The sequence below is a fragment of the Sabethes cyaneus genome, chromosome 1, assembly GCF_943734655.1.
Source record: "Sabethes cyaneus chromosome 1, idSabCyanKW18_F2, whole genome shotgun sequence".
Lineage (NCBI taxonomy): Eukaryota > Metazoa > Arthropoda > Insecta > Diptera > Culicidae > Sabethes > Sabethes cyaneus.
The window spans coordinates 59,159,636-59,172,326 of record NC_071353.1 but is presented as its reverse complement, the minus strand read 5'-3'; the positions used below and the strand labels follow the sequence as shown (position 1 = coordinate 59,172,326).

General features: G+C 39.9%; 1 protein-coding gene across 1 annotated transcript in view; it reads left to right on the top strand.

Moving 5' to 3' along the window:
* LOC128745725 (cytoplasmic polyadenylation element-binding protein 4) overlaps positions 1-12,691 on the top strand; it is a 51,595-nt gene extending 38,904 nt beyond the window's left edge. Inside the window, exons 3-8 of the mRNA XM_053842804.1 lie at positions 5,568-5,965; positions 7,432-8,103; positions 9,362-9,464; positions 9,688-9,841; positions 9,910-10,617; positions 12,340-12,691. Of these exons, the coding sequence (XP_053698779.1) occupies positions 5,568-5,965; positions 7,432-8,103; positions 9,362-9,464; positions 9,688-9,841; positions 9,910-10,617; positions 12,340-12,691 (2,387 nt within the window). The remainder of the gene's footprint in view (positions 1-5,567; positions 5,966-7,431; positions 8,104-9,361; positions 9,465-9,687; positions 9,842-9,909; positions 10,618-12,339) is intronic.

Genomic DNA, 12,691 nt, shown 5'->3' with positions numbered 1-12,691 from the left:
ACGGACATCACTAAGATTGACGATAATATGGTTTTGTTAGCTACTGCTGTGCTAATTTCATGGATTCGAGCTTCGCACTTTTGCCCCGCGGTATTCGAACTTTTGCCCCGCTAGTGGGGTAAAAGTGCGAATCGGCACTTGATCAGAAGAATGAAGAATTTATTTTCAATAACACTATTATTCCAGATGATTTATAGTTGAATGTAAAGACATTGAGTAGCTGCATCACAATAAAATATATTTTGTTGTTGTCCTTCTTTATATCTCGCGAAAATTGATGACGACTTCAAACATCGCACTTATGCCCCGCCCTACTCTAATGAGTTGAATTAGTCTCATATCGGTTGTCATAACCACTTTGTAAAAAGTAGTAGTTTGTTAGTAGGGGAAGTTTGAAAAACATGATTCTAAAGAAGCGGCGTTAAATTACGTCGAGTGTATTCCGTCGGATTACAAAATTATTACCAAAATAAGAGGACAAGTGTATAGAATTGAAATCTAAAATGAAAACAGCAATTTTTCAAAAAATTCTCGACGGCCATGCCTCTCCTTGAACCAGTTGACCAGTTTTCGACCTTGGTGAACGGTAGGGTAATGCGTATTATAGACCCCATAGTGGTTCATAGTCTCTTATGCAGCAACTGCTATCCTTACCTCCTCGTGATACTAACCGGCCTCCCAGTTGGCCTCGAGGTAAGACGCTGGTCTAATAAGCCAGTCGTCGTATGTTCGAATCTTGGCTGGGAGAGGCTGTTAGAGTCAATAGGATCATAGCATTGACCCCGCACTGTCCTGTATTTTAACAGCTGGTTGCGAAGTCTGTCGCATAAAAAAACAGAATGTCAAATTTCGATAACGGAATTAGCGCCCAGGCTTTGCTTTTTTGATACTAACCGGAATACGAGCAACCTTAGCGGGTACCTGACTCCGGTGGAAACTAAGGTCGTATACCGACAGGGAAGGAGACAAAGTGTTGTTTCGGCGCTATAAGATGGCTGCCCCATCTCGAGGTTAGGTAGCGTGGCCCTAGTAAGGTAGTCTACCTAAATCAAACCACTACGAGCATTTAAGCAGATACGAATCGGAGTATTCGGCATTGACCTAGGCGACGAAACAAGGACGACGAATGGAAACTCGGTACTTGGAATTGCTGATCACTAAATTTCGCTGATGGAGGCCGGATGCTGCTCGAACAGCTTGAACCTCGTAAACTCGGCATTGTGGCTGTGCTGCAAATCTGTTGCAAAGAAGAGAAGGTGTGGAAGATACACGGCGGAAAGGCCCAGTTGCACCAGAGCGGTGGCACTACTAACGAACTAGGTACGGGCTTTGTAGTGTTGGGCAGAATGCAGGAATAATGGATTGGAAGACGATCAAAAAGAGAATGTGTCTATTGATGATAAAAGGCCATTTCTTCAATTACAGCATCATTAACGCGCACTGCCCGCGCGAAGCTACCCGACGATGAGAAGGAAATGTTCTACGCGAGACTGCAGGCAGCGTACGAAAGCTGCTCGCCACGGGACATCAAGATCGTCATCGGGGATATGAACGCTCAGTTGGGACCGGTGATGGGAAGGGAATCCGTAACCTGCACACCGATAACAACTGAACGATAACGGCCAACGATGTATGAACTTTGCTGCTTCCCGAGGCCTTTTTTCCCACACAAAGATATCCACAAAGCCACTTGAAGATCACCTGACCAACGTACAATGCACCAGATTGACCACGTTTTCATAGATGGCCGGTTCTTCTCCAGCATCACGAATATACATCTCCTACGGAGTGCGGATATAAAAATAAATGCGTCGTAGACCAAACACTTTTTAATTTGAACCCCGCTAGTTTGAACGACGTACAAATTAAAAATGGTTCAAATATCATAGCAGGATGGAAGTTTCGGCATATTTATGGTTGCCAATTCTTCAAACTGACCCCTCCCTCCCCTATGTAACAATACTCCCGTACCTCAACATTGAATTAAAATGGCATAAACCGCATAATTTTTAACCCTTAAATGCACAATGTTGCTTTACAACAACATAGTGAAAAACATCCCCAAAGTAAATTATGTTTACCGCCTTTAGATAAGTAAGTTTTTTTAAAATGATTTTTTTCAGCGTGCGCATTTAAGGGTTAAGGAATTTAACCAAATTAGCAAGAGCTTCATATTTAAAACAATAATCAGGCATCGGCCAATGTTAAGCTGAAATGGTCTTGAAGCGTAAAACTGGAAATTTAGTAGGATTATCTTCATCAGCTACAAACCGTAATTTTGTATCAGAATTTTCCTCAGTATAAACCGAACTGTTTTCCACCTGCAACACGTCTCTTCCTCGCTTGGCAACTGCCTTTTTGGTATTCATAAATTTGTTACATAACTATTCTCATGACTCCCCCTTCATCTTTTGTAACAACAAGTAACGCAAACTCGCATCCCTTCCCTCCCTTCTAAGCGTTACGAAATTTGTGTACGAAGCCTAAGGGTATTTTAATCAGTTGAAAATAAATAAGTTTAAAATGCAGTATTTAGTTTATATTTTCCGAACCTTTTGACAAGAACATCATCTTGAATAACTTAACCATATACGTAATTCATACAAACACAACTTACTGTGTTTTCGACAAGAAACAGGGTATATTGCTAAATCGTCGTAATTGCCTATTTCCGTCCTATCCAACACAAATTATTAAAAATATCAGCTTTTTTATGACACACAATGCAAAACTAGTTATTCCCTAATATTTTAGTTTGTTGTCTATCACATGCGATCAATCAAAGTGAGCTGAGATCTATTTAAATGCTTTTTATCATTAACGAAGTCCTACCAGCAAACCTACGTTTTTTCGTGCGACGAAGAAGGCAATGTCGACTAATCGTTTTAATTTCCGCCATTCATAAATGAAAATAACTCGCGCAAGGCATTGTCGTTATTATACAGCCAGGAAAACTTGCCTGACCTGCAGAAATTTTGTAGAATAACATTTGTCATACCGTCCTACACAAATACATGCGCGTTCGCTTCGTAAACATTGTTGTGATTTTTAGTTCGGACGATGAAAAATTTTGATAGACGGATTTTAAAACGTCACGACGAATTTTAGAAATAAAGTCAGTTGCGTAATTTCAATAATATGTTTTAATAGTCGCTTTTCACTGATTTCATAGTTCACGGATCGGAAGGTAAGTGTGTTTTAGTCAAATCAGCACAAGAACTTTTGGAATATTCATTAAATCCATCCAACAAATGATGAAAATTAGAATGGCTTTACTTATTACGACGGGAATTAGAAAAAAACCCTATGATAAACTAAAAATTATTTTCCAAAAAATTTACATTTTTTCAGCCGCTGAAAAGAATCGTCCCCACTGAACACTGATTACATCATTTCTAAAAGTCAAGCACTCAATTTTCATATACCATATTGCAGTAGACATGTGAGCATTTGCGCCATGGTCGCCAGCTTTAACAGTGATAATTTGGAGCAAGTTTGCAATAAGGACTGCTTAAGAAAGCACCTGGGTGACTAAAATACGTTCCGCCTGATTTAGCTTAATAATAGTGACTTTCAGTGGTAACAGATTGAAGAATTAAAGTTAACAAGAAGTCAACCCATCACTTAAAATAAGGTAAAACAATCAATGATCCATTTAGACTGCTTAAAATTGGTTCCTTACCCTACGCGTTGTTAATTTTTGGTTATAAAGCATTATTTTTTGATATACAGTAACTGATGGTGCTGCATGGTAATCGATTTGAAGAATCAAAACTGAAACTGTGATTTGACATTTGTTTGCACTAAAACCACATTTCTGTGCAGGTATCAAAACTGCACATCAGTTAAAACATTATAATCAACGTTGGTCAAGAATATGTGAACCTATTGCATCTCACGGATTACCCCGCTTCTCAGTGAAGCAGATCCGTTTCCAGTTAACACCATTCACCACACGGTTGAAGGGAAAAGTAAAGCACAGATGAAGAGCGCTGTAAAAATAGGAAGGAAAACACTGACAAGAGAAATTTAAAGAAACACACGAAGTAGTGTTGATATGGGTAGTCAGCGACCGTGACGTTCATCATTCACGGCTTCCGGAGGGAAGTGTATATTAAGAGTGATCAACGAGTGGTTCTCCCCTGCTTAGCGTGCTCTTCCCAAACTTTATTAGCACCACATACTGTACGATTTTTACGTCTAGCATTATAGTGAACAAAAAATGTTTTGGCCAGTGTGCAAGTCTACGCGTTTTCCGCGTGTACTAACTATATCGTAGCACATCAAGTTCCGCGGTGGTGGAGGAGAAAGGGGCTTGCCCAAAAGAAAGACCCCCTTGTAAGGCTAACTGCTGTGATGCGAAAAGCGGTCTTGCAGTAATAAAAAGCTATATATTGTACTGATTAATTAATTAATTACACGGCTAATAATGAAACAGAAAGCTTAAGTTGATAGGTGAATGTATGAGTGCAGATGAGTTCACAAATATCATAAGGCATATTGGCGTAAGGGTGCTTAAAACTGCGCGTGAAACAGGTGTTTACAGTACAGTGTATTTAGAAGGGTCATAGTCCGCATCCGAAATACGTATACCTACTTTAAGGCATATTCGTTTGGCTTGTTGTCAAATTTTGTGAACTATCTAATTGCTGATTTGTTGTATAAACAGATGCACTAATAGAGGTGTTCTACAGTAGAAAACAGGACTATTAACGTGCATCAACCGAAAATGGACACACCGTTGCATTGTTTTGATCAATTGAAGTCCTTAAAAAATAGATTCAGATTTAGTTCAGCCTTACGCATTTCGAGATTATATGAATGCATTTAGCCAGGGATTTTCCGATCAGTGACCTATATAAAAATTGTAACACGACTGGGTCGTAGCGAGAAAATTTTCTTGGGGGAAGTTAACCAACTTTAACAAGTTTAATAAAAAAGGGGGACATTACTTTCAGTAAAAAGCTTTTTCAGCTGAATTTTAGAATAAAATAAATCTAAATACTACTCAGTTGACACAAAAAATGAAATCAAGTAGGGGCAAGCAGTCAACAGTGAGACAGCAGGAACAGTGAATCAACGGGACCATGAAGCATTCAAGCTTACAGTTACAATTCGTTACAGTTCGAAACCAGACACTGATGAAACCTGCAAGTCGTAGGCGAAATACTTGTCTGTCGCGAATAAATATTAATAGTGGAATTTAATTTTAAAATAATTTTGAAAGTTTTTTTTTACTTTTTTTTAATTGGAGATGTGATAAAGTGTCTAAATAAAACAATTAAAATGAATTAGTTCTAGCTAATCTAAAGCTTAAACATATGAGTAACTTCGCCAAATTCAAAAAGATTAATATTCTAATATCTACCAATTAACTGGTTTTGACACGACTTATTCGATCTGTTTTGATGCCAAAAAATACAGAAATCAATGAATGAAACGGCAACATATGATACTATATACCTTATCACAAACGTTATAAGTTAGAGCTTTATCACTCTGACGAATCGCATGTTTCAATTCAACACTAACCTTTACTTTCATTTGATCATGTTACGTTCCAGCAGAAAATGTGTCATTTTCCGATATTTTGGGCACTTCACAATCATCGCAATCTACCTCCACCTCGTCATCTCTGGGCGCGAACAGCAGCAACATCAGCAGCGGCAATGGCCATCAGCCATCATTGGCATCATTTTCGTCGATCTCCTCCCTCGGTTGTCCAGACAGTGCTAGCATATTGGGCTCGAGCCTGAGCGGACCAAACACGGCTTCATCACCCGTTATCAACACCAGCAATCCGTTCAACTTCTCCGGGTTGTCCTTGTCGAGCTCTAGTTTAAACTCGCCAGAGATCAGCAGCAATGGTGGCGGTGGCGGAGGAGGAGGAGGAGGAAGTGGTGGTGGTCAATCACCAATTTACTACGGCAATGTGCACTCAGCCAAAAATTATGACGACTTTCGGGTAAGTACTATCTGCAAGAAAACTTCTACAACGAAAGTCAATTATGAAGGGGACAATCAATTGAAACAAAAAGGTGATTAAAGAGTGTGTAAAATTAACTGCTTGGCAAGTAATGCAGGAAAGTTTTTCTTGCTTGCTTTCTTTTCCTCGTTTTTTGGAACAAGGCCAAAGCCGGAATAGTCGAAAATAGTTTTCTAATTTTTATTATTGGAACTGTTGCGTTTATCGACCACCGTGGTACAACGGGTGGTTATCGGTTAGGGAAAGTTTACTATGGCTATTTTTATTTTACCTCGGAGGACATGTTGTTGATTGTTGGTGCTTGGTGTGATTTGTTCATTAAATTTTCGTTATTCCGGTTTCTTTAATCCTGATAATAAATGTTCATTGCCATCTAGAACAATGACGTCGTAGCGGAAGAAATACCGGAATGGGTATTCCAACAATTATGTTGTAACTATCGCACCCTTGAAAAAAGTTACCTTTGATTTCTATCCTGTCATCTATCTGTTATTACTAATACTTAATAATGATTTCCAATGATTATTTAAGATTATCATTGATTATTATATTGCTTATCATTGATTACCTAATTATCACGTAAAACATTACAAAAGTAATCTCTGATTACTATGCACTTACACGCTTTACTGGAAATCACTTGGATAGCGCATTCTATCTACCGCAACTGTTGCTTATGTGTTGGTTGCACTATATTTTTTATACGAAAAGCTTTTAGTCACCTTTCTAGCCGCAAGAGGGTGTTACTTTTGTATATTTTCGGATATAGGGCATTGGATGGTATTTTCGGCATGTTTCTAATTATTGGGTCTACTTTGTTTTCATGTACCAATTTCTCACTACGAAACGAATGTACAACCTTTACATGTTCCCTACAGTGTATATTGGTAAAAATTAGTGATGATTTCTCCCCTAGGATGTGGAGAACAGAGTGTAGGCCTAAAATAGAAACAGGCTGAAAAACTGATGCCGCAACCCTATACGAGATGTGGCGAAATGAACTAAATATATTGTTAATATAATATATTTGCCTATACTTCCAACAGCTCGCTACAAAGTCTGTTGAACAAAAGCAAAAGGTCAAGTTTCGAAAACGGGATGTAGCACCTAGGCTCAGTAAGAACTGAAATAGAGATTTTGTATTTATTTTACTTCACATGTAAATTATGTAATATATTCAAGTCGCTTTTTACTCAAAAGATACATTCCGCGTAAATCAAAACCGCGCAAAAATAAACCACGTAAATTCCAAAACTCGTGTGAAAAAAATCGTCGAAATTCCGAAAATAGCGTAAAATTGATCGCGCCAAAGTAAACGGTGTAAAAAGCGATTTCAGTGTGTACTGTTTTATGTTTTTATTTTAATAAGCATATAACAGTCAGAAGCGCATATGGATATTTATCATTTTACTTATATTTTTATTTTTCTTACATCCACCGTGCAGTATGACAACGACATTAGCTTATCTAGCTCGAACAGCGCAAATAGTCTGACGTCGGAGACGCTTAAATTGCTCCAACGCAACATGAGTAGTTATGACTGCTCTCTGCCGACATCTCCGAATGCATCTTCTACCGCCGGGGCAAGCACGAGATACTTCCGTGGATCGCAACAACTCAGCGACCTGAATCATAACTTCGAGCCTAGCAACACCTCTTCTCTTTTCGGAATTAATCAGTCGCTGTCACGTTCCAATTCACCGCCCGACAATGACGCCAGTTTGCTGTCCAACTTAGATAGTACCAACATTTTGGACATGATCAGTTACCTCACCATCAGTCAGCAGCAGGGTGCACATAATCTGTATCAACATGGAAACAATAATAACTCTGGCAACAACAGCATCAACAGCAACGGAAATTTACAATCACAGTACAATCAACATCCGAACTCAAATCACTTTTATCAGCAGCAAGGAAGTTCGTTCGGAAACGGCAACTGTAGTAGGGACACATCTAGTGGCAGTTGTAATAATTTAGCGAGTAATTATGAACGACTGCAAAATTTGCAGGCTTTAAATGCCTTGCGTCTTCTGCAACAGTCGCAACAACTGTCTCAATTTCAACTCCAGCAGTACCAATTTAATCAGCTGTTGCCGCACTATAATGGCTCCCAGGTTTGTATGATGAAAAAAAAAAAATGGACCGGAAACATTATTTATTAATAAAGGGCAAACACTAAATTATTGCAACCCAGTAAATTTACTATCAATTCTCTTGTATTTCAATTCACATAAATTGGGTCAATAGGTAAAAATACTGGAAACTTTCACTTAACGCCATCCATAAGAGTTTGTACAGACGAATCCGGTACCTTTTTTCTCATTTTTTCAGTTAGCATGTCCTTTGCATTTTTTACTTTCTTCTTAGTCTTTCTGCAATCCCGCTTCATTATCACGGCTATTCTATATTTCGAACGACTTGGTATTTCGAACGAAAGTTCTTTCGAACAAAATTTCCACCAGCAAAATCAACGTTTTTCACGATAAAAATGCGTTTTCTCAACAATCATGATGCTGGTCGTTACGTTGACTATGCATCCATGGGCAGAATATGTATCAAGCGAACGTAGGGTGCAGGTTTCTGGATGAGCAATGTTGTGGAGATAGCGAATTGCAGGTCGTTACAGTCAACCGCAACGAACATTGAATGGAACAATGGATTATTGAAGAAAGCTAGTTTTAGACAAGCGCTTCAAGACAATTTATTGTACATGAAACAAGATATTGTCACTGCAAAACTAACTATCTTCAATGATCCACGGCTCAGGATTGCTAATAAATTTATCAGAATATTTAACAAGTCAGGCAAAAAGTACTAATCCGGCTTCATATGTTGGAAAACCGGCCTTTTTGCCGGATTGACCAGCCACCGGCGTTGTAAGTGAAGAACCAGTCGGGCCGCTCAAAAACCGGCCACTTGGCAACCCTAACCTTGACCTTTCCTTTTGTTTTCCTGCAATCTGCTCCAGGTCTGCGAACCAATGTCAATTGATCCTTCAACCTTTTCAACGCTCTTGATATGGTTGAATTGCAGATATTCAGCTTTTTCCCAAAGCACGATGTGATAGCTCTGGATTTTTCATATGCGCAAACATTATTTTTCACGCATCTCCACTTAACTCGCTTCCAGTAGAGTAAAAGTTACAATTAGTTGTAAGTGTTGCAATAGCTTCGTGTTCGCCCTTTAGTTATTGACGTAACGTAACTAACCTATACTTGTAGGAGACGCTACTCCATTTATTGAAAAGCAAAATTTTATATCTTATCTCTTTGTTAATATAACTTGGATCTGCTCAGACTCTTCTAGATTCGTCAATTTTCATGGCAGTGCATGAGTTACTAACATCTAAAATTGGTATTAATTTCTTCGTAGCTCAAGAACCTGGCTCTACAGAATTCATCATCACCCTCAACGAATAACAGTGGCAATGATATTAATCTTGACAGAATTGCACGATTTCATCGTTCATCTGCCGGTAATACATTTTTGTCATTTTTCTTACTATATTTTAATATTAAAAAAAGTTAAAACTTGAAGTTTCACTCCAAGTGACGAACCGTAGTTTACCTCATTTCCCACACCGTTGCCTGTCAGTCGTGTTTGTATTTTATTATTTTACTATTTCATTATTGATGTTTAATTTTCATCACACGTTCTTTATGCAAGCACTGACGTTGTTTCCAATTTATTCACAACAGCCCATTATGATGCAACATGCACATGGAGTGGCGTGCTGCCTCCTCGGTCGCATCGCCTAGTCACTTATTCTTCGAAAATCTTTCTGGGAGGTATGCCTTGGGATATAAGCGAACAGTCCTTAGTTCAAATCTTCAAGCCTTTCGGGTCCATTAAGTAAGTAAAAAATAACTAACAATGAAATATTACACATTGGAAGAATAAAATCATTATTTCACATTCAGAGTCGAATGGCCTGGTAAAGAACAGCAGGCAATCCAACCTAAGGGATATGTGTACATTATTTTCGAATCGGATAAGCAGGTTAAAGCTTTGTTACAAGCATGCACCTACACCGACGCGAATAGTTATAATGGATCCAATCGTGGAGGAACGAGCACATCTGGAACTTTGACTTATTCATCGTCCGGAAGCGATGAACAACAACTTCAATCGATTCAACAATCTGGACAGCAGCTGCAACTATACCAACCGAACAAGCTTCTCACGCCTCCAGGAGCTAAAATTAATTTCAAAATTTCGTCTAAACGCATCAAATCTAAAGATGTTGAGGTGATTCCTTGGAACATTGCAGATTCCAACTACGTGAAGTCCACCTCACAGAAACTTGACCCCACAAAGACAGTGTTTGTTGGAGCCTTACACGGACAGCTGACTGCTGAGGGCTTAGCCAAAATTATGAACGATCTCTTCGATGGCGTTGTGTATGTTGGGATCGATACGGACAAGTATAAGTATCCTCTTGGATCTGCACGTGTTACCTTCAACAATTCTCGTTCCTACATGAAAGCCGTAGTAGCAGCGTTCATCGAAATAAAAACAGCCAAATTCACCAAAAAGCTTCAGGTGGACCCGTACCTGGAAGACTCGCTGTGCTCGATGTGCGGAGTACAACACGGACCATACTTTTGTCGGGAAATAGTCTGCTTCAGGTAAGTAAATTAAAAATTTATATTATACTTTAGTTTATATGAATAGTTTCTGCTTTGTGCCCTCCACATACACATGATTATCACCTCCGGGGATAGAGTTTACTTCAACCTCAACGCATATACCTTTTTTTCACTCGCTTGGCTAGGCTCTGTATACCTGCTTTTCCCCAGATACCCCGAGCTCTTAAAGTAAGTGTTGCATTGTTTGTAGCTCGGTGTACGTAGCTATATCCATGATTATTCACAGCTTTTTTTGGTTGATGGTATTATATGCAGCTGTGAAGTCAACGAACAAATGGCGCGTGGGAATTCTGTATAAACGGTCTTCTCGGAGGATCTACCGCAGTGTAAATGTTAGTTCCATAGTTAATCGTTGTTCAACAAAACCGGCCTGATAAATTCCCACAAATCTGATCGCAATTGGCGATAGTCTGCGGAAAATGATTTAGGACAGCACCTTGGCGGAATTGAGAACGGTGATCGCACGATGGTTCTCACAGTCCAACTTGTCGGGTATATAATCATCGTTCCACTCCTCCGGTAGCCGTTCTGTATCCCGAGTTCAAACAATAAACCGATGCAGACAAGCGGCCAACTTTTCTAGTCCCATTTTAATAAGCTCCGCTCTGATCCATCTTTTCCAGCCGATTTATCGTTCTTTAGCTGCATGATAGCCTCCTTAGCTTCGCCTACCGTTGGGACTCCGCCTCCATATATCGCACCGTCGAAATTGTTTTCCTTGCCACCATTGCGCCTGGGCGTGCCATTCAGGTGTTCATCGAAGTACTGCTTCCACCTTTCGGTCATCTTACGATCGTTTGTCAAAATACTGCCATTCATATCCCGACAAATTTCGGCTCGCGGCACACAGCCTTTGCGGGATCCGTTCAGCTTCTGGTAGAACTTTCGTGTTTCCTAAGAACGCTCCAACTCCGCAACTCCTGCTCTCCCAGTCAGCGCCAGTTTTTTCCCCGGAAGTTTTGGGTTTGCTGCATCTTCTGTTTGTGTCTATCCATGCTCTGTTGTGTGACACTGCGCAAGTCCTCATTCATCACCCTCCTACAATAAACTTCAAACTAATCGTTTCGCTAAATCCGTGTCACGTGCACAATGGATTGATGGTGTTCCAAAAGCCTTCGAGAGGGGCTTCGTCCAGCAACTTCGAATGAAAGCGCCTAGCTTACGGCGACATCTGGCTGCTTCAGCCACGCACTTTAATCATCACTAGGTAGTAGTCCGAGTCTGAGATTCTGTTTGATTAGGTGATCTCAAGGTGTACTTATATAGGAACTCTTCTTTCTCAAGTAGAGCAAGCTCTGCCCGGATGATGTCTTGTCTTCGCCAGTACCCGGGCAGCGGATCTCGCTCAGGTTTAGGTTTAGGCGGCTAGCTAGCGGTAATTTTAATTCAAAATTGAAAATTCAAGGTCGCTATCCCGCTGATAGGACCGCCGTCTTAGATGTGGCGGGAGCCGCATCTATGAAGAATGAAAAAAATTAAAAAACTGAAAGTTCCAATGTAAAAACCATCATTTTAATAAGGCTTTAAACGCGAAAACAAGAATTTGCAACCTTTGTTTTAGAAATCAATGGAGTCCTTCCCCCGTTTCTTTTCGAATGTCGCCTTTCCTCCATCTCTTGCCCTAGGGCTGCCCTAATCCTTTTTTCGCACATTTTTTACAAAATTCCGCATAAATATGCAACATATTATTTTTCTTTACAGATATTTCTGTCGATCTTGCTGGCAATTTCAGCACAATCGAGACAGTTCTCTTCAGAACCATAAACCACTAACGCGCAATTCAAAATCTACTGCAATAGTGGGCGTTGGACCGCAGTCGGGAACTGTAACTCAGCCGCACCATCATGCTCAATCACAGGTTCACTATCATCACAATCATCAGCAACATCATAACCACTCCCAGCATCATTCCTATCATTCGATGCATGGTTCGCCAAAATCGCCTTCTCCGCCGAGTATTAGCAGTAGTAATAGTTCGGCAGATTCATCACCGGTCACCTGTCATGGCCCGGCCAATCTTCACCAGCAACTGCAGCAGTTTGGGAGCCTGTAA